General features: G+C 41.3%; 1 protein-coding gene across 2 annotated transcripts in view; it reads left to right on the top strand.

Annotated features, from left to right (window-relative positions):
* The window catches only part of syne2a (spectrin repeat containing, nuclear envelope 2a), a 72733-nt gene that overhangs the window by 26741 nt on the left and 24249 nt on the right, over positions 1–21743 (top strand). For both annotated transcript variants that reach the window (XM_027283829.1, XM_027283830.1), the window contains exons 47-80: positions 1242–1412; positions 1527–2990; positions 5040–5210; positions 5736–5891; positions 6053–6294; positions 6407–8435; positions 8525–8859; positions 8964–9108; positions 9787–9987; positions 10265–10524; positions 10609–10759; positions 11212–11355; positions 11459–11590; positions 11742–11924; positions 12055–12192; positions 12345–12530; positions 12761–12883; positions 13429–13611; positions 13892–13981; positions 14654–14755; positions 15251–15328; positions 15580–16014; positions 16157–16260; positions 16353–16500; positions 16926–17012; positions 17414–17569; positions 17708–17908; positions 18360–18452; positions 18771–18956; positions 19196–19366; positions 19523–19654; positions 20418–20617; positions 20787–20919; positions 21500–21682. In XM_027283829.1, the coding sequence (XP_027139630.1) occupies positions 1242–1412; positions 1527–2990; positions 5040–5210; positions 5736–5891; positions 6053–6294; positions 6407–8435; positions 8525–8859; positions 8964–9108; positions 9787–9987; positions 10265–10524; positions 10609–10759; positions 11212–11355; positions 11459–11590; positions 11742–11924; positions 12055–12192; positions 12345–12530; positions 12761–12883; positions 13429–13611; positions 13892–13981; positions 14654–14755; positions 15251–15328; positions 15580–16014; positions 16157–16260; positions 16353–16500; positions 16926–17012; positions 17414–17569; positions 17708–17908; positions 18360–18452; positions 18771–18956; positions 19196–19366; positions 19523–19654; positions 20418–20617; positions 20787–20919; positions 21500–21682 (8913 nt within the window). The remainder of the gene's footprint in view (positions 1–1241; positions 1413–1526; positions 2991–5039; positions 5211–5735; positions 5892–6052; positions 6295–6406; positions 8436–8524; positions 8860–8963; positions 9109–9786; positions 9988–10264; positions 10525–10608; positions 10760–11211; positions 11356–11458; positions 11591–11741; positions 11925–12054; positions 12193–12344; positions 12531–12760; positions 12884–13428; positions 13612–13891; positions 13982–14653; positions 14756–15250; positions 15329–15579; positions 16015–16156; positions 16261–16352; positions 16501–16925; positions 17013–17413; positions 17570–17707; positions 17909–18359; positions 18453–18770; positions 18957–19195; positions 19367–19522; positions 19655–20417; positions 20618–20786; positions 20920–21499; positions 21683–21743) is intronic.

The raw sequence follows: 21743 nt of genomic DNA, 5'->3' as shown, positions 1-21743 counted from the left end.
TTCGACGTATTTGCAATAAATTTTGTGAAATGACTTAATATACAGAAAACTGTCAGGTAATGAAATCCAATTACCTGACAGTTTTCAGTTTTGTCCTTCGATATGAAGTTTTAGTAAATCAACTCTATAAACCACATCAGCATATTTATAGTTTCTCAACAATGCTGTTTTACTCAAAATAACACAGTGGAGCCTAAGTATCTTGTTTTGTTGGTTCTGAATAATAAGAAATAAAGTAATAAGCAGGTTTGATCTGAACCGGACCTTGATGGCCATTGTCTGTTTCCTACAGTAAAACAATGAGCCATCTGAACACTTTTGGTGCCTTCACTTTGTCTTAATACCAAGACTATTATCTTTTGCTGTCTGACTTAGAACAAAATTCAGTGAGGGACTTTCAGGTCTTTTCAAAATGCCAAATGTTCCTTCTGTTCTCTTACCATAAGAGCAATCCCTTCTCTTCTGTGTGGTACATGCTGAACATAATAGTCCTCACAGAGCTGCATTTATTAAAAGGTTTGCTCTTTGGCATCACTAAAGATCACAAACATGCTGTGACTCATTTTTCCATCAGCCTTACCATCTGCCACTGCCAAAAACTCTGAAAGCTGAACTCCAGCTGCTCTTTTCCTGTTTTGCCAGTCGTTATCTGTTTGTTTGTTCATGTGTGATAATTACAACAATGTCTATGAAATAATATGGCAACTGTTTATTACTGCTAAAATGATCAGCTTGTATGTGTAACCGTTGTTTCAACTAGACAGGTTATATGATTCATAACCCGGACTGCTGCATGGTACATATCTCAACAACTGTTGGATTGATTGCAATGACATTTTGTACAAATATGGAAGCCAGAGGATGAACCCTAATGATTTAAATGATCCCGACTTGTCCTCCAATGCCAATATATTGTTTTGAATGAGATGGATGGAGTACCATGTTCCTCACAGGATGAAGGTGTAATAACGCTGGTGATCCGACCAATATGAAAATAAAATCAGAATTTTTCCAGGTGCTTGTAAAAGTAATAACATTCCCATTGTCATCAGGTTAACTTAGAACAACTGTAAACAGCATGTTAACATTGTCATTGTGAGCATATTCGCATGCTGATGTTGGCTGAAGTCTCTTAAGTTCAAGGTCAGAAAAATACAAAACTTTGAATGCTCCTAAAAGATAATGTGCCTGTGTAAAGAGCTTTTTTTCTTAACTTTATATATCTGTCTGTGCATTTATAGGCTGCTCTTAATGAGGGCGTGTGGCGTCAGCAAACTCTCCGTGAAGTGCTCTCAGAAGGAGACTTTCTTCTGAATTGCCTGGGAACAAAAGAGACAAAGAAACTGGAGGAAACTGCTTCAGATGCTCTAAATGGGAGTTCATCTGCACTTGAAGCTTTATCTAAATATCTGGTGAGTTTCTCCCCGTAACATTCAGCGCAATCAGACTTAATGATGATGATGATGATGATGATGATGATGATGATGATGATAGAAAAATCTCGCGGTTAATATTTTTGTTCTCAGGTTAGTCAAGATCATTGTCAAGCGGAGTCGGACAAAGTTGTTGAAGAAAGTGAAAGTGATGCACCGCATTTAGCTGCACCTGATGATACTGCGGCCATGTGTCCTCCTGCTGCTCCTTCGCTTTCTGCAACAGACAACAAGGGAAACTCTGGAAGTGACGAGAATGACACTAGAATTAAAGCCAGAGACCTTTTGGAAACCGCCAAAGAAGAATTCTCATGTGCAGAAACCCAACAAGAATCACAACAGTTATCAACTTCACAAGAAATACACTTGAAGACATCAAAGGACAGACCTGGCACATTGATCACTGATAGTAATCCGTTAAGCAATGGGCACAAGACACTTTCTGGAAATAACACAGAACCTTTAATGCGTGACACATCTCCTACTCTCAACCAGAGTTTAACAGCTTGGCAAGAGACCCCTGTACCATCGCAGGAAGACGCTACCTCATCCCAGGGTTTAGAAATGTCATCGATAGGCACAGACAGTACCAAAGAAATCACTTCTGCACACTGTGTCACATCCCTGGATGGATCCTCAGCGACAAAGCCAGACAACTTCCCTCTTCCTACCTCTGAAAATGTGTCTGAACGTCTAGCAGCACAATCTGAGACATTTAAAGCGGTGATGTATGCTGAAGAACAAGAGAAACACTCTGACGACGTCAGTGCAACCCCAAAGAAAGTGTTCACAATAGTGTTGGACGTGGAGCTGCCTGAGTTTCAGCCACAGGGCGTGCAGCAAAGGGAAAATGTTGAAGAGAGCAGTTCAGATGTCCTCACGTGTTCGAAGGGGGCAGAGATTTGTGATGCAGAAGTCGCATGCATTCCTGAGGAGAAATCTGGGCTCTGTACAGCGTTAATCAGTCCTGAATCAGATGAGACAGACTTCAAAATATTTTGTTTAAACAAGTCTCGCGACGCAGACTCGCTGCCAAAAACCCCTCCAGCATCACTAAGCAGAGAACTGGAGGAAGTAGAATCCACAAGTGCCAAATTATCATGCAAAGAAAACTCAGAAGGCCATGAATTAATGCACAATGACATGTTGAATTCCTCCAAATCATGTGGCAGCGTTGCTGAGTGTCAGCTCGCTGGTGCACATGCAGCAGAAACAACATTTCCGGATGTCAAACAAGAGGAGGTGACATATTTCTGTCACGCTGAAGAGCAAACAATGAGCTCGGTCTTGTGCACCGGGGAGGGAGATGCCTCAACTGAAACACAAATACCTGCTGGTGACAGTAAACAGCTGACTGTTGCTGACACTGCACAGAGCACAGGTACAGGACATTCAGAGATGGCAGTGGGAGAAGTCACAGAAGAAGCAAGTGAAGAACACCCAGAGTCCAAACTTTCAATAGCGCGGGTGAGACGAAACGAAGCAAAGCTGCCAATTGAAGAAAGTGAGTGGAAGGTATCCACATCACTGGAGGACCCAGAGGTGACACAGGGGCAGGTAGGTTTTCTACTCTTCTTCTCTGAATTACCTTCTCACAATTCTGCTTCGCTCGTGGAAAAACTTTTACTGCAGTGGTTCCCGACCTTTTTGAATTGTGACCCTTCAATTGCAATGTCTGATCTTCAATCCATCCATCAGACTCAGTTTGTACACATTCCCCTTTATAGACAAAAACACAAACTGAAGAAACACCAGAGGCAGGCTAACAATACAACTATATAAAACTCAACATAAGTAAAGGACATACCAGGTAATAAAACTCACATATATAGTTCAAGTAAAAGTCAGACTAAAAAGACAGGTTTTGAGTTTTCTTTACCATTTGCACGTCTACCACGAGAGAACACACAGAAAGAAATAACAAATTATCCAGTAAATCACAAAAACGTGCTAATCATCGTCAAGTCAGGGACTTACTTTAATCAGAATGAGAGACACACAGCTCCTCTTGGGTAAGTTACTAAAAACTTACAATAACTCACATGTCTACACTAAATCCAAAGGCTTTTCCTAAATGACACTTGTCAAAAAGTATAATGTCGACATTTATAAACCATTCTTCTTTCCTACCTCCATAGTAGAGAAGTATTCTGACATTTTATAGATGTAATTTATCTTAAATTCAATTCTAAATTTAGCTGAAACGTGCCAGTATATTTATTCCTCCCACCATTTGGCATTTGAATGTCGCAACATTTTCCAGGATCAGGTCATGCAGCCTCGGCATCTTTCTGTGGAAAGAAATGTATTTTTCTCCTGACAAATGGATGAAATCCATGTTGCATATTGTCCTGTTTATTGCACAGGATGAACAAGAATTATAAACTACATAAGGATGCAATGCAGTATGCACCAAAACTTCATGTTGAATAGTAAACATAAGCCTAACTAATATACTACCATGTTTTAAAACATGGACTAATTACACCAATTCAGAAAAGAGCCCCCATCAGCTCAGCCTGCAGCTCTCAAGACATGATATGAAATGAAAGCAGAAAAAAACAAAAAATAAAGACGATGATGATCTTACGGTTCACTTGATCATTTTCTTTGGCATTTATGTCATCAGCGGGCCGGTCAAAATAATGCTGGCGATGCTGTGCTGCGAGGAAAGGCAATTTTCTAAAAATGTTTTCATGTCGAGCTCTGTACTCTCCTGATGCGTTTTGATAAAACAAGAGGCCACAATCCTCAAAGGAATTGAGGAATTTCTCACAAAGACAACCTGTTATTATTGTAATAACAGCACCAGAGCCTTCTCTCTGTAAACAGCTGACATTTGTTTCCAAGGATGATTGCAGAGTGTCCTAAAACGTTCCACCAAATACCAAAATATTTGTATTTGAAGAAATCAGTCATTGGCTTACCAACCTTAGTTTAACTTTTGAGAATTTAAGTAATCATAATTCAGAGAGCAGCTCCAATAAATCAAGACTAGACATGACACTAGTACATTATGTAGTGTTCAGAAATGTGTGAGATAAAGTGAACAGTATATCCAACCTATGAAAAAAAAATCAGATCTATGAGATTACTTCAATCTACATTAAGCTTTCAGAAATAAATGTGTCACCTTCATCATCTTACACTTAAAGTTGTTACATTGGTTGCTGTTTTGTCTCCAGCGAATCAGAAACGTGCTGTACGCTTACCTACACTGCGGTACAAGCCACACCTTGGTCATGCCCAAAGTATTTCAAAAAAGCCCCTCCCCTGTTTGTAGTCTAGTAGCCTAGCAGTTCAAGTCGTGTTTTGGTGTTTCCCTCTCTAACCGAGTTATAACGTATCAATTATTTCTTTAAAGAAACAAGAGAGGCAGCACTTTGTTGTTTAATACACTGAGTCCTCCTCCCTCGGGGCAGGCTGCTCCCTACTCAGGCACATTCTTGTGTTAAACTGTACTGACTCGCCGGGCCACCGTCAACATAGTAATATTTACCACTGTGGAGCAGGGTAAGAACAGGAAACTCTGTTATTATCCGTGGACAAACACTGGGAAGAACAAGGCTAAAATGCGACACCACCCCTCTGCCTCTGTGCATGTAGCCACAGATTCAAGAAAGCATGGAGCCTGAGAGGACAGTGTCCGGTTTGGGAGCTGATCCGCAGGCTGGAGGGAGCACAGGTGGATCACCAGAGTCCTCCAAACACAAGTTCAGCATGCAGGATATCTTGTCTGAGATCCAGGGCTTGGTGGAAAGAAGTAACATAATAAATGTGAGTATCATTTGGTTTTAATGCACCTCTCTGAGTTAGATCTACTGTACTGTAGGTTTTCTGTGTTGCTGTGAGTCTTAACTTTAACGTGTGTAGAAAAGGTTAAAATATTTAATTGGTTGGAGGAGTTAAAGTAAAAAATCATCATTTAAGAACTTGAGTTTTATTATTTTAAATATAACTGCTTATCTTCAAGTGTCCATAAATATCAAGAGGTCAATCATAATTGCACTAAACAGTGAACAGATAAAAGTGTTTTGATTGATGTTTGTTTATTCCCATGATGCGGCTGACAGGAAAGTCCACAGGAAAGATGAGAGACGGTGATTTCCTGTCAGGTCGTTAGGGGGTCTAATTACTCACATTTTAGTCCATGTCCTGCACAGTCAAATGTAATGTCGTTTAAGTTTAAGACTAAATAAATGAAAGCTATTCATCATGTACATGCGTGAAAAAGAAGAATGCAGTGCTGTATCAAGCTTCTCTTTCTTTCGTGATATTTTTATTGTGTGTATTATGTTATAGCGGACACCACACATTGATTTGAACTGGTACCTGAAGTCCTCTCCTGGTGAACCAGAGATTCGATTGATGCGAACTGTCCAAAATGTTCTGGTATGTCGTTATCAACCAGCACAACTCGATGTCAGCGCAATGTCCCAACAACTGCAGGAGGCAGAGGTACTTACTCCTCTTCTCTGTCATCATGACAAAATGTACTGTGAACCAACATATAAATGATATAAACCTGCACCTTTAACATGTAATGTACCATCACAAAAATCAGTCATGTATAAAAATGTCAAATCTTTTTTATCTGATGTCTGCTGTGTCTCCCGTAGGACTACAGGCGCTGTGTGCAGGAACAAGTAGCTACTATGAAAAGCCTGAGCGCTGCCAGGATTTGTGACCCAGACACCCTGAAAAGTGTTGAAGGACAGTGGACTGCTGCACTGCTGGATGCCTCAGCCACAGTGCAGGTGAAAGCAGCACAGCTGGATCAGGTCAAACAGTATCATAAGCAGATGAGGATCATCAGAGCGTTCCTGGAGGTTGTAGCTGTTGAGAAGGACAAAATGAGCTTGTGAGTAGTCCTTTGATTTAAAAGTAATCTAGTTAACTTAATTATAACTTAATATTTGTTTGTGAACATGATAGGTGATGCATTCATTTTCTTTTGTTGTGGGTTTTGTCAGAAATACTTTGGAAAGCAGTGCACTTCAAGCCGACAAACTCCATGCTCTGCTGAAAACCATGCTACAGAAAAAAGGCCTGATGGAAGAGATCCTCCAATTAAGTGGCCACTTGTCAGTCCACCTGAGTGATGCTGAAAGTTCAGGTGCTCTTCTTGCCCAGCTCGGAGATGTCCAGGAAGAATGGAGGCTTTTAGAAGGAAGTATCAAAAGAGATCTGCAGCACGCCTCAAGCTCCACCTCTCAATCATGTCTGCTAATAAAAGAGGCCGAAGAGCTTAAAGCCAAGCTTGAAGCTCTGCAGAAATCCAACTTTCAAAGCCACGACAGAAAAAGTGCATTAGAACTTGTTTGTCTGCGCACAGACCTAAAACTGTACAACCAGCTTTTTCTGCACTTACAGTCGCAGTCAGATGCACTTGTTTGTTTCTCTCTGGGTCAGAAAGAGAAGGATGAGATCAAATGTAGCCTTCAGGAACTGGGATCTTTGCTTAATGTCACCAAGAGCATGCTTGACACCTCCACATGCAGCACATCTTCAGCTAGGATCAACAAGCAGTTGCAAGACTTGATCATATGGGGCAAGCAGGCAGAAAACCACATCTCTATTGGGAAAAAGTTAGCTCTTTTCCCAGAGGAGGCTCGTATTCAGATTGCTGAGATGAAGAAATTTCAGACTGACATTTGGTCTAGAAAGTCAAAGTTGAGAGTAGAAGTTGAGCAGATGAAAGCTGTAGCTTCTGGTATGGCACAGGATGAAAGTGATCAAGTATTGAAGAGTGTAGAGGACCTGTATGAAGCCATTGCTGACAGCTTGGATCATGTTCTTGGCATCATGAAGAAAAATCTTGAAGAGAGGGAAAAACTGTTATGCCAGCTTGCTAACATGGATGCCTGGCTTGCAGAAACACATGCTAAAAGAAATCCCTGTGCCCACATTGATAATGTTTCAAAAGCTGACCTCACAAAGCTGGAGAGCAAACTCAAAAGTCACAAATTAGCCATAGTGGAGATAGAGAGCAAGCTGAAACTGGCAGAAGCCATGGCAGAAAGTTGCAGGGAAATAGCCGTGGGGTTGAGTCCAGGAGAGAGCCGCTACCTTGTCAACAGACATTCAGGCCTTTGGACAGAATTAGATGGGTTGTTAGCTCATGAAAAGGCAACCAGCTGGGAATTAGAGGAACTGATTCATGAGAGAACCTCCTCAGATGAGGAGTTAGCGACCATCCAGGCTAATTTACAGCAAATTTCTTCTGATCTGAAGCAGCAAAGCTTCCCTTTAAGACAGGAAACACTTTCAGCAATTGCACAATTGAAGCACAAGCTTGTGGAGCATCAGTGTGAAGTACAAGAACTTCAGCACTGCCAGGAGGCCAAGCGAAGGTCCCTGCTGTGTGCAATTGGGGAACTGCAAGACCAGTGCAAAGTTCTTAGTATCAATGCCTTTGAGCAAGACAAATATCTGCACCTGAGGAGACAAATGGAGGAATCTAGGGAAATTGCCAAAGAGCAAGTCGAGCGTGCCAAAGGTAAAACAATCAGCATGGGTGAGAGGTTCAGACTTTGCCAAACACTCTTGGTTGAGCTTCCTTTGGTAAAAACACAGTGCCAAGAAGCAGCGGACCAATTGGAGGCCATAGCTCAGGAGTTGCAACCATCTCAGTGCGAGTCAGAGAGGCAAAGGATCCGCAGCACTGTGGAAACTTTAGTCCTCTGGGAGCATTCTGTAACAGACAACATCAAAAACCTAGAGGCCATGCTTCTGCTAGGTTTGCGTTTTTCCTCTGAGCTTCCTGCCTTAATGGAGCTTTTCCGAAGAACAAGAGCGGAGCTGGAGGAAGCTGAAGCAGAGAATCCAGATGAAAAAGCCATAGATATTGCACTACAAAGGTACTGGGTTATTTGGAGAAACATGGAATCTGGGATGAGGGTTTTGGAAGGTCTAGGACGGAAAGAAAAAATTGATCTGAAAAACTACAAGGAACTTTACTCTCTTCGGGATGCAACCAAGCAAGAGTGCCATTTACGAATGGTAAGATCAACGGAGCCAACGTTTGAGAATTTTAAGCTTTCCATTTGTTTCTCTGAACTCTGCTTAATCATATAACATGTATTCAACAGGAGAGTTTATCCCAGGCTAGAGAATCCTTGAAAGACTACCAGTGGGCTGCTCAGGGAGCAATAAGCTTCCTTCACAATGCTGAAGCCACCTTCTTATCAGCTCCTGGAGGTTTTTTGGACTGTACTGAGGAGCAAAGACAGACTCGGCAGGCTCTAGAAACCCTTGAAGATGGATTTCAGGCTCATATCAGTCACCTTGTGGAACTGTTGCCCCAACAACCCTGCCTGTCCCGCACAAAGACTGAGCAGCTCCACATCACCATCCTCAGTCAGTTGTTGGTGGGAAGAGCAATGCTGGAGGCCCAAGCCCAACTCAGGCTACAGTCCCTGCAGAGGTGCTGGCTTTTCTTACCTTGCTGAATCATTGTTGTGATTATATCTTTGCTTTGCTTTGTTCATAATTTTAAAACATGTTGAAACACCTAAAACTTTCTCACAGGTGTGAAATAAAACAACAAAGCCACAGGAAGTGTCATGAAGACATATGTCAGTGTCTATCATGGCTTGAAGACGAGCTTTTAGAATGTTCTGCAGAACAAGTGACGTCATCTGGCAAATGTGATTCCCAGCAAAAAAGAGCCAAGGTAGGTTTGACTGAGCTTCAGTTTGCTGGTGATTAGACACATGTTTCCACCCCTTCAGCAGTCTTTATATACACTGCATCTACTTAGATAGATTTGAGAGTTAACAACAGTTCTTTAGCCTGTTGCTCAGTGAGTCCACGACTTTGGTCCAGATGGAAATATTCTCCAATCCTATTGACTTTGGGGACCTCCTGACTTCTTCTTTAGCGCCACCTGCAGGCTAACTTCTTTTGTTCTTTTAGTGAAATAAGTCAACAACTATTGGAAGCATTACCATGACATTTAATACAGAAATCCACAGAGCCCAGACGATGACTCCCTAGTGACTGTGGTAATTCTCTGACTTTTTCCTCAACTGCGACAATGACTTGGATTATGGATTATTATGGATTATAATCAGTTTGGCGATCCCTTTACTTTTACTTTACTTTTATTTTACTTTACCGATCAAGTCAAAACATCGGTTTAATAAAATACCAGCAAAATGAATGGCATTTATCTGCTTTACATCAGCATGTTACTAATCATGAGGATTAGCTTTTAGCTATTAACATAACTCTATGCCTTAGCGCAGTCTTCTGTTTTTACCTGTCTGTTACCACACATGCAGGTACATGTGGAAGGAATACAGCCTGATTTAAACTTTAATTTTGAACTTCATTTCATGTGTTCACAAAGCTCCTGATGGAAGATGTTCACAGCCTCGCTGGTAGGATCGAAGAACTCAGGGCTGGATGTCCGATGCAGGGCTGTGGGGTTGGAAAGGACAGAGAGCTTGGAGCCCTGTGGAGGCGATGGATATCATTACGACGTGGGGTCGGACTCCTGATGGCACACATAGAACAAAGAGGAAGTGAATGGAAGGATATTACGACAAGTGTGAGTTTTACCATTGTAAATAAGTAAATATATGAAACCTAGCATAGTAAACTATTCATGTATTTTTTTATAGATTGTATTTTCTGTCTGCCAAATGTGTGTGAGGTTACCACTGAAGTTCCCACTTTTCCTTTCCTCTTCAGACAGGTTTACTGTGACTGTGAATTTTATTGTTATTCTGAGGCAAAACTGGAATATTGCAAATAACATACAGGGCATAAATGACAGCGAAAAGTAATATATGGATATATTGAATATTAAATTCTATTGACTTTAGATGGAGCAGTGTTGCAGTGTTTTGGCCAGTCTTCAGGCGGACGTTCCCGACTCCTCCGCTGTGAGCTTCACTCAGGAAGAACCCCAGGAGCTTCTGGCTCAGGCAGAGATGCACCAGGCCGGGCTGGAGCAGGAGCAGCAGGCCTTAGCCTCCCTGGAGCATCGACTGGAGCACGCCCTGAGCTTATATAGTACCGAGGATCCCATTAGCCCTGGACCTGTGGCCAAAACCCTAGTGAAGATCCAAGAGAATGTCAGGAGGTAAGATTTGTTTTATACACAAATGGGAAGTGATAACTCTATAATTAATGTGTGAGATGCTGAGAAAGATACTATTCTCCACAGCCTGAAAGAGAGAAATCTGCTGGTGGTAGCTGCAGCCCAGGCAGAGGAAGAAGAGAGGCAGCAAGTCCAAGAGGAGATAGGAGAGGTGGAGCAACACGTGTTTGCTATTCTTCCCTCGCTGGAAGCCTGTTCAAATCCATGCAAACAGCAGGTCAGGCTACTTTTTTTATGCCTTAAAGTCCAAACTTGAAAAAATGAGCTTGTGTTGAAGTTGAAGTGACATTTAGAAAGATACAAAGAGACACAAACTATGATGTTACTCTTCTTTTTATGTCAGGAATGATTAGAAGCTCAGAGAGAAATCTAAATTGTGTTCACAAGCCAGTTCTTGTTAGTGCATTACATTACAGACCACACGTAGCTTCAATAATTAGATTAAAGGATGTCTTTTCAAGTCAGTGTCAGTGTAAAAAGTCTCAGAAGTTCATCTTTACTGTACTACAGATTTTTCAAATATAACGGGTTGCTGTGAGCTTTCCTTCATCCTTTAACTGGAAAATAAGTTAAACAAATTTGGACAGAGCTCAACTTTTGACCCTGTCTCTAAGTCTTTCATATTTCCTGTCCTGCTGAATGTTTTCTGGTTAATTTTCACACCGACAGGAGCTCAAAAAGGATTTATCCTGCCAGAAGGCTAAACTAAAGTGTATCGTGGACGGTGTGCAGAGCCGCTATGCTGAGATACCAGCTGATATCAACAGAAGGTTACAAGAAGTTCAGCTGTCTCTGCAAAGAGAAGAGGAGAAGGTAACTGAATCCACCCTTAAAGCCACACGAAGTGTCTACCACCAAACCTCTTATTTTATTATGTGTATGCATGTGTGTGTTTGTGCGTGTGGTCACTCTACAGCTCATGGAGAAGAGCAACCCAGTTCAGAAGCTGGACCGTCAGGTGGTGGAGTTCGCTTCAGGTCTGGAGAAAGTGAAACTGTTGCTGGAGAAGAAGAGTCCAACAGTCAGCCAAGCAGAAAATGTTCTCAAGGTGTTTGTTTGTGTGCAAGTTTCAACATGTTTCCTTATTCATCATCTGCTTATTTCTGACGAGATAACTTAAATCAACTGGAGCAGCTACTGAGCTGATGGCAGTCCAGGATCACACTGTGACTAAGTACTTTACGCTGTTTGTTCTCCAGCATGTGTGGGATGAGCTGGATGCGTGGCACAGTCGCCTGATGCTCCTGGAGAACGAGGTGCAGGATCTTGCAGAGCAGCATCCAGATCAAGCCCACCTACTCATGGACCAACTCACCCAACCCCTGCAGCTCTACCAAAACGCAGCGCAAAAGGCCGAGCAACGCACCACCTTCCTAAGCAAGGTCAGGCATATAATGTTATGTTTACGCCACGTAACAAAAACCACGGTTTGAATCATCACCTGAAAAACCTGAAAATCTGTTTTTGAAACTTCCATTCTGCTTCTTCATATTTTCTTCACTCCTTTGACAGATCCCGGCCTGTCTTCAGGACTTTGAAGACACCATGTACAGCGCCACCTGCTGGTTAAATGAGGCCCAGTCGTGGCTCAATGCTTCCTGCTCATTCACAACATCCAGAAGCCTCCAGAATCACGCAAACTCCCTGCAGGTCAGAGATGCTAAAGACACATGATAACTAATTTCACTATTTCATTATATTTTTATCCATATTCACATTCTGTTTATTTTATTTTGCTTTTGACGCAAGCATTTTGACATACTGCATCTTATAATGATTTCATTTTAAACCCTGAACTACAGCTCGTGCTGGACGACTCTGAGAGGCTCAGGAACAATCTGCAGGACTTCAGGCCAGTCCTGGATGAGATCTCTGCTGTGTGTGACATGACGACCCAGGAAGAGAGGCTGGACCATAATGACCAGCAAGTCCAAAATATGCAACACAAGATTGTAGAGCCACTTGAGCAGCTGCTGCAGGCTGTTGTGGTAAGAAATACACAAATTTCAGGTTGTTGGTGACCCCAAACTGCAGAGGGAGGAAACTGCCGGGATGTTTTCTTTTCCTTTGTGAAGAGACTAAATTTAACACCTGACTCCTATTTGGGCAGAACAAAATCTGTGGAGTCAGCCTCTTGGGAATGCTTTTTAATCGACAAACTAGTTTTATGGGTAGTTTATAATCTTGATGTGTGAAATGCTACGCTTCTTCATTTCAGCTGGTGGAGGCAATAGAGGTGGAGCTGAAGACGATAGAGAAGAATATCCCGAAAGTCAGAGCGATTTTATCCTCCATGGACAACTCCAGCATAACTCTGACGGAGCATCTTCAGAATCGACAGGTGATACCATGCATTTATAAACACATATTCATATTTACTAATTTCATGGAAGTAATTTTGATAGCAAGATACACATAGAGCATGCAAACAGTAGTATAATAGTTAAAAAAGATAAGATAGGCTTTAATAATTCACTTGTTTCAGCGGATGAAAATATACAAGGTGGATAAGAAAAATATTCATAAATAGGGGCGCCCTGGTGGCTCAACTGGTAGAGTGAGTAGTAAACACAAGGTGGATAAGAAATGACTCATAAATAATAAGTATATAGAAAAGTCATGAAGTCCTGCTGGTGTTAAAGAGTCTGACCTGTGGTAGGTGGGAGTTACACTTAACTTCATGTTAAGTGTTTTTCATCGTACATATATCATTTTTTATGTTTATCTCTCCAAAATAAAGTTGTATTTGAATGTAGCACAGTATATACTATGACTTATTCTATGATCTAAAGTATAAAGGTAACAATTTCCAGTTTTTTCTTCCTTCAACATGACAAAGACAAAAAATGTAAAGAGTTTACAAGTTTTTTCTGTTTCGGTCTGAAGGTCATCCTAGCCAATGTGCAGTCGATGCAGAGGACACTAGCTGACATGGAGAGATGCAAAGGAGAGCTTCACCTCCCTCAGGGAGCAGAGGAGAGCCTGCTGGTCTTCTCCAGAGCCACGCTGCTCCGGCAGCCAGTGCAGGAGCTCAAACAACTCACCCAGCAACAAACCGCGCTGCTGGAGGTACAGCATGAAGTCTGAATGCCGGCACACATAGAAAAAAAAGATTTTATTTCGACAGGTGTTTCAATAATTATACTTGAATACTTGAGGTAATCAATGAAGCTTCTTGTTAGCAACAGGGAGCTAAGGCCAAAGTTTGTTTCTTTACAACCCAATCAAGGTTGTGAACCTTTGTTCTGGTCGTCTCAGCCTTTGGTGACAAACATAACAGTCTGCAGTACGACCTTGAATGTGTCTTTTATCAACTTCTCACATCCTCTTGCCTCTTTAACTGACACAGAACAAGATTCATGAGGCAGATCTTGGCATCACAACAACACCTGAAGAGATGCAGCAGCTACACAGATCTCCACAAAGACACCTGGTCCAGGTAACAATAGACACAAACCCAATAAGGTAGAATTCACCCTCAGCTAAAACACAAGCGTGATGTTTGAACAATCCTTTTAATCCCTGTGTTATCTGGAATTGGTTGAGCCTGCCTGTCATAGTCCCGTCTCACCATAAAACATCCGTTATCCTTTCTACTGGACTGTGAGGCAGGCGCAAGCAAAATCCTACAAACTCATACTTTGTTTTTTTGGGGAATTATTTTATTATTGTCCCGCTGTACATACCCAATGCAGCTCAGAACAGTCATCTTGATTCGAAAAATCCTAAATATGAAGATAATTATTTATTTGTTTGTTTTGAATCTTCCCCAAAAAATGAAGATTTCGTTTGAGGAAATAAATGTTAAACCACCAACATAAATGACATTCCTCCATTAGACTCCATTAATCAGGCGTTTTTCTTGTTACTTCATTAAATGTTCTTTTTTCACATTTATCAGATTAAATTTAAACGGATAACATGAGAAGTGGTAAATACAGAAAAAATATGATATCTTTTAATTTAATGTAATTATTGGATGACTGCTAATGGAGTCGTGGTGAAATGCATCCTGAAAAAGATTCTCCTTACAAACCCTGAGGACAAAATATTTTTCCATTTTCCTGTAAATCACAGTTTTGATCATATCGTTCACCCTTATCACTAAAAGCAGGACGCTTTTGAGGTGTCTTATTCAGAGGAAGAGGAGGATGAGGAAAACCAGAGTTGTCACTCGTCATCCTCTGACACACTAACATGCAGTATTCCAGAGGTAAATCTAAATCAGTAATTACAGCAGTGAGCTTTTTTTTCTGGGTGCCTCTTTTTTATTTTGGCTTTGATTCCAAAATTAAAAGCTGTTGAATGAAAAACAACTGAATTCAACACTTGAAAATACATTTTAGCTAAAAAATCATTTGTAATGAAAGTCAAAATTTCTTGGCCTCCTCCTCCTAATATTTTCCCTCCACTATTTCTTTTTCGATTCACGTCATAATTCTCAGCTTTAATATTTCTTCTTTGCTTCTTGTGGATGATTTTAGCCGATTTTTGCATGTTTACATGGAGCCGTGTCCGGCACTCTGTCCTGTTACCTGATGAATCCGCTCTCTGCTGCTCTGTCAGAAGCAGCTGCTTCAAATATGCTGCTCCTCAGAAACCTGTCCCTTCACACACACACACACAATGAGTATGGCATGTATACGTGGGTGTCTGTGTGTGCATCGATCCCATTTGCATCCGTGTATTTATATAATTCATGTGATAGGACCCAGAGGAGACACTCAACGCTTCAGATGTGCAAAGTGAGGATACTTCTGAAATTAAGCCACTGTCTGAAGTTAAGGTAAATTATATATTATTTTATTTCTCAGATAGTGGACTTGTTTGATGAGCCTGTTGGACATTTAATATATTTGTTTTGAATCTCAATTCTTTGCTGTGTTTTTAAAAATATATCCTCAGGGTTAAAGCTCACACCTATTCAGATAATGACAAATTGTGATATATTTTGTTTGTCAAAGTTATGTTCGCCTCTTCGTCTTTATTCACTGATCATTCTCAATAAAATCTGAAGTAATTATAATTGTCTTTCAGGAACTGAGGAGTTCAGCTGGTCAGTTTTCTTCCGAAGTGGAGACGAGCTCAAAAGTTGCTGAAACTGGGCTTTTAATGGTGAAGTCCGGGCTTGATACAAAAGAGCCAGAAATCGTTGAAACTAGATTAATAACAATGGATTCCAAACCTGCTGTTGGCAAAACATTCAGTCCTGAATCTGTGACAGCCGAATCATTCATCGCTGCAGCTGAAGAACAGTTCACTGCTGCTCCTGCTGCTACACTGAACCAAACAAACCCTGAATCCATTGCTTCCAACCCTCGTATAAAATCCCTTCAGACAGCAGCTGCAGTGGAAGACATCACAAGACTGATTCCTACAAGACCTATAACTCCGTTCACTGCCATGAGAGCAGAGTTTATAGAGGAGGAAGACGAAGATCTGTCTTTGTCCACAGCTCCCTGTCAAGATCTAGTAAGTGTCTGAGAAAGTCTAAAAACAAAAAGTGAATGTGAATTTTATTATTTATTATGAATTGTGTCTAATGTGATGCTTTAGATATGTGATATTAAAATAGCAAACAACTTGTTTCCCCTTGTTTCTCTTCAATGTCCAGGTTACTTGTAATGTGTTGAAGGAGCAAAGTGAAGTTGGCACTGGTCAGAGTAGTTTGGCAGAAGATTCACAACGAGCCGTGGAGTCGTCTGAAGTGCCAATCAGGTAAAAGACAGAGTGACGGTCATAGGAATGAATCATCTTACAAGCACATTGCATACCATAGACTCATGTTGTGTGTTCCCTGTGGTCGCTAGCCTGACTACACACGAAGAAGATGATGAAGAGCAGCTGAGGTGGAGTCAACTTTACACCCAGATCGCTCAAAAACTGACCACTTTGACAAAAGTCAAGGAGGAGCATCAAACCCTGATCAGCCCAGAGGAAGGAGGGACCCAAGATAAGGTTGGAAAACACTAAGATTGTTCATGATTATTTATTTTTTGCTTTGGAGTAGGCCTGATGGGTGACATCGGACCACAATAGATAGAAGCATAATTATTTCTTAGAAGTAGATGCTGGCCTACCAACTCCAGGGCAACAGTGGCCTAAACCTTTGGTGAGCAGGTAGTAAAGGAGGAGGGGAAGAGGAGATTTATCTGTGCTCCTTCCACTTTAAGAGTTATAAAATGACTAGTTTTACATAATATAATGAAAGGGACCAATAAAGTGCCTGCTGGTGAGTGATAAAGAAAATATTTTGTTGCACAAGGAGGAAAGTTATGGTCCTTTTTTTCAATAAGTTGAAAGTCAAAATGTATTCCACAGTGCATCCTTTCTTTTTTTCCTTCACTCACTGAGAAACAAACTACAAGTTTATGTTTTTTTAGGTCCCAGAAGGGGAGCTGATATCAACCGGCTCTGCTTCTGCTGTCCTCCAGCGGACACATCAGTCGATCACTATGCTGAGACAAGCGGTATGTACGACAGTGACAGAGGTTAAATCTTAGCATACATACATGTGTGTTCCTAGTTAAGAGGACTTGATGAATTGTCCCACAAATGATCAGCTAACCTTTTAAAGGTCCGGTGTGTTTAAGGATTAAGTGGCACCTATCAGTGAAGTTGCAGATGGCAAAGGACCCGCTCTCACTGTAGATATAAAGGGCTCATTTTGAGACAATAAAAACACAACATTTATACTTTCAGGTGATCATACACTAATGAATATTGTATTTCAATCCTGACAATAGATCCTCCTAAAAATGACACAGTGGTTCTTTAAAGAAGTCAGACTGCTGTAGAATTTTTTATTTTTTTACGTTAACGAACATTGTGTTGAGCGATAGTGATCACTTTGCATTTGGTTGTTTCCCAGGTGTGCTCTGCAGACGCTTCACATCCAGATGTGAATGAGGTGTTGTACGAGGCTCTACGGAGGGTGTTCCTCTGTCTGGATGCTTTGACAGACCTGCTGTTGACTCCTGGTGGCACTGGTGAAGACGACCCCCAGTGGAGGCTGCTACAGCAGGAGGTAACAGACCATAATATAACCAACATTACTGCACATTTTAGTGCCTCTGTGTTATGTAGGACAGGTGCAGGCAGACTGACAGGAAAAGATTCTTCCACATTCTCTGTTTTTGCTTTTGTTTTTGAAATCTCTGTGTAGTGTGTATCGACTGAGCTGGTGACTCTGACTGAGCTGTTGAGTAAAGTGGAGTCAAAGACCAGACCAGCACTCTCGAGAGACGAACCAGAGGCTCTCCACTGTCTGACCTCCCTTCAGGACTGTCTTCACACGGTCCAGCTGGTCTTCACCTCATCACGCAGTCAGCTCGCTGAACATCTGGGCGTCACGTACCAACATCAGGTTCGAGTTTAAATATATATCAGTAATACGTTAAGTAATTTGTTAGTAAAAGAAATGATTACCAGCTTAATGGTCATTCTAATCTTTTATGTTAATGTATACACTGTCAGCAACACATTTAAGTACCAGTTTTACAGTCAGTCAGTGAAATATGGCACATTTCTATAGATCACTGGTTCTCAGGCTGTAGTACAAGGCTCTATGAACTAGCAAACATAGAAAACAGCAGAGAAAGTCATAAAATTTGCTCCCTCTTCGGGCTACAATATTCTAAACTTTGCTTACATGTGCACGCATCAGTACTAATAATCCAATAATAAAATATTACTTTGAATTCTTGAATGTTTTTTTTACTTTTACTTGACACTTTACTTGTAGGACTTTTACTTGCATTGTGGTATTGATACTTTATACTTAAGTAAATTATTTAAATACCTCTGTTCTGAAACAGGAGCTCTCCTCCAAGCAGCTGTGCATCTTGGACGAGCTTGAACTGGAACAAAGTGAGATGTTTCCCAGCATAAAGGATGCTCCCAGTTTGGAGGTAACCAGTGCTTTGCAGCTTTTTGTGTGTGTGTGTGTGAGTGTTTGTGCATGTATGCCTATGCAAATGTACAGAGGTATAAAACACCTGGTAAATCTTCGTCGAATACTTTCTAATTAACTCTGGTTTCTGATTTTAAAAACACATGGACAAATGTTATCGTAATTAATGGCTACCATAATCTAATAATACATGCTAAAATATGGGTTTGACTATGCAAATTACAGACTGATATCAGAGCAAGAGTGATGCAGGATCAGCGTTTTTAAAAGTTAATAGTGTTTTCTTTAAACTTTGTGCTTTTCATGCATCTCGCAGCAGTGTGTGCTGGGCAGACATCTGAGGGAGAGTCCAGGGGAAAGAGCCAAGCTACAGCAAGCTTCCCGGTCCTTGCTTCAGGGGATAACTCGCCTCTTGGAACTGGGTGAAGAATGCATAACAGAAGGGCAGATGAGCCAGGTTCACAGCCGCAGCAGACTTCAAGCTGTTCTCTGCAGACACCGGGTACCACACTGTGCTTTTCAACAACTTCTTCAACAGACCAGATTTAAGCTAGACACTTTCCCAAGACTGTGTTGAAGCCTCTTGATGTTTTTCAAAGAGATGTCCAGTGTTAAAATAACTTAAAACAGCTAATGATTAGACTTATTAGACTTAGTCTGTTTCCACGTATCTTTATTCAGGCCTTCTTTGCACTTACACCACTTCATTTCTGTCATAAATCTGGTCTCTCTGTGATCCAGAAGCTCCTGCAGGTCCTCAGGTCTCAGCTGGCCTTTGTGCAGCATCTGTTCCAAAGTGAGCCGAAAGCACTCAAGGGTCAGGATCTTGTGTGGGTACAGCTGGAAGTCAGAGCCAAAGCTTTGCAGCAACAGGCTCTGGAACAGGAAGTGGCTTCTCAAAGGAGGATCCAGGTTTGTAGTTTACCTTTTGCTGAGGGCCGTATATGAATTCATACATAAACAAAACTTTAAATTTACCTGTGGAAATCTTTAGTGTATTGAGTGTTTGTGTTGACAAATCAAATGATAAAACTGACGAGTGGGTTTTACGGTTGAACCTGCTTGCAGGATTGGACCCGGTGGGACGATAATTGTAGTCGACTGAGCCGGCTGCTGGATGATACCGAAGCCTTCATCAGCAGTGGAGGAGCAGAGGGAGACGACGAGAAGCTAGTACAGCAACGACTGGATGCCTGCAAGGTAAACTCTGTCACACTGCACACACACAGCCTACTCTAATACTGTCTGCAATACAGTGTTTGCTTTGCAGCCAACGTACCTGAACTACTTTATTTGTTTAGTTTTATGTGGAGGTGGAGGGAGTTGTGGAAAGAGAAGAGAAAAAAAATGAAGTGAAGTTGCACTTTTTTGACAAATTTAAAGTTTACTGTTCATTTCTATGATAAAAAAGAAATGTTTAAAACTCAACTGTCCTTTTGTTTTCTCGATCTTGTATTAATTATGTAGTCTTGAGAAAACAAAGTTACTTTATCTCAAGATCTCGAGAAAATGATCCAGAAAACAAAGTTACTTTATCTCAAGATCTCGAGAAAATGATCCCATTGTTTTTCTCAAAACATTGGTTTATCGACATAATGACATAAATAACTTGGGATCTGGAGAAAACAAATGAAATGAGCTCTTTATCATGTGAAAACAGAGGAAATAAAATGTATGAATGACTGCTTAGGGTTTCTATAAAATGCACATCAAGTAAGGGAAAGAATAAAAAGAAGCATTGTGTGTATACTGCCTTAGCGAGTAAGAAAGGACAGACTGATGACCAGGCTGGCAGATTGTAGTAGCCCATGAATCCTACTCTTAATTTACGAATTTTAATTTTGCTGTCACCTCCTATGCTCTCTCTTCGAATGTTAGTGCAGCATTTGCTTGTCAAGAGAAATCTCACGGAGCTTGATTTAAACTCAGCCTAAAGCACTGTTGGTTCTCCTTTTTCACTCAGCAAACATTGGTCCAGCTGGATGAGAGCAGAGCTGCTTTGGGATTGCTCATAGATCAGGGGAAGGTGCTGCAAACCGAGCCAGACTTTGCTGCCGCAGTCAGTCATACAGGAGGCGCCCTGGAGCTGCGATGGCAGAACGCCTACAGGCGGGCAGAGCGGGAGATTCAACGCTGCAGAGATATCCAGGACTGCCGGGTCAGGTGGGACAGGATCAAAAACACTAACTTTCAGCTTACGTTTTAAAAACAACCAGGAGTTTATTATCTATCAGTGAAGGTCAGGTAGTTTCCCTAAGCACAGATTTTATTGTCAGGAGCAATTCTCCTTCTTTGTTAAAGAACAGCCCTGTTTCTCTCATCCTCCCCACAGATTCCAGACTGACTTTGCCTCGGTCAGTGAATGGTTGGCTGGTGCCAACAAACACCTGAAAAATTGGTCAAACCTGGCCGACACCTCTGACCTGGACCAGGAGTGTGTTCACACCCATCTGATCAAGCTGCTGGTAAAGCTTCGTCATCTGCTCAGCAGATTTACATACAACAAGCAGAAGATGACTATTTCACCCAGGAGGAAAAGCATGTTTTCTCAGTCCTTTTTTTACTGGATTTCAATCCATTAAATCAGTATAAACATCAGAAAGTTATAAAAAAATAAATAATAAAAAGCTAAATTTTAAAACAAAGTACTATCCAAGGGAAATATAATCTGTCGGCTTCAAAAGACAACAAAAAAAAATCTGTTAATCATTTGGTGGAGATTGATTTTCGGATAAAACATAGTCATCAGTTTTCTTAGGTTTGTATTTCAATTTTAAATTCTGTTTATCCTGTCCTGTCACGTTGCTGACAGGACAGATTTGTCCAAAAGGTCTCCCGAAGTTCACTGACTCAAATTTCACTGGCATAAGTTGGAAGAGAAATGACCTCACAATACTCGATAAACTGTCAGCATTCGTATTATTGACTGCTCAGGCTCTAAGCGTTGAAAACAGAGATATTTAAACTAATTTGTTATGAACTCAGTCAGCAGTTTAAAATACATCAATCACACACAGTGCTCATGTTATCCGACATCACCTGCAGGATTTCTCCATGGAGACTAAAGCCATGTCGGTGAAGAGGGCGTCTTTATCCAAGGAGGCCACTCGTCTCCTTCACCTGAGAGACGCTGATTGTCCCGGGCTGAGAGCGCAGCTCGCCCAGCTGGAGGTCGACTGGAGCCAGCTGACCTCTGACCTGTCCAAAATACAAGACCGACTGCAGCAGGTATTCACAAAGAGGGAGTTTTAAACTGTGCTATAAACAAATGATTCAGTGGTCACGATGA

Source organism: Larimichthys crocea, chromosome XI (genome assembly GCF_000972845.2).
Source record: "Larimichthys crocea isolate SSNF chromosome XI, L_crocea_2.0, whole genome shotgun sequence".
Classification (NCBI taxonomy): Eukaryota; Metazoa; Chordata; class Actinopteri; family Sciaenidae; genus Larimichthys; species Larimichthys crocea.
The sequence above is the reverse complement of the archived record's forward strand: the minus strand, read 5'-3'. Positions and strand labels throughout refer to the sequence as shown.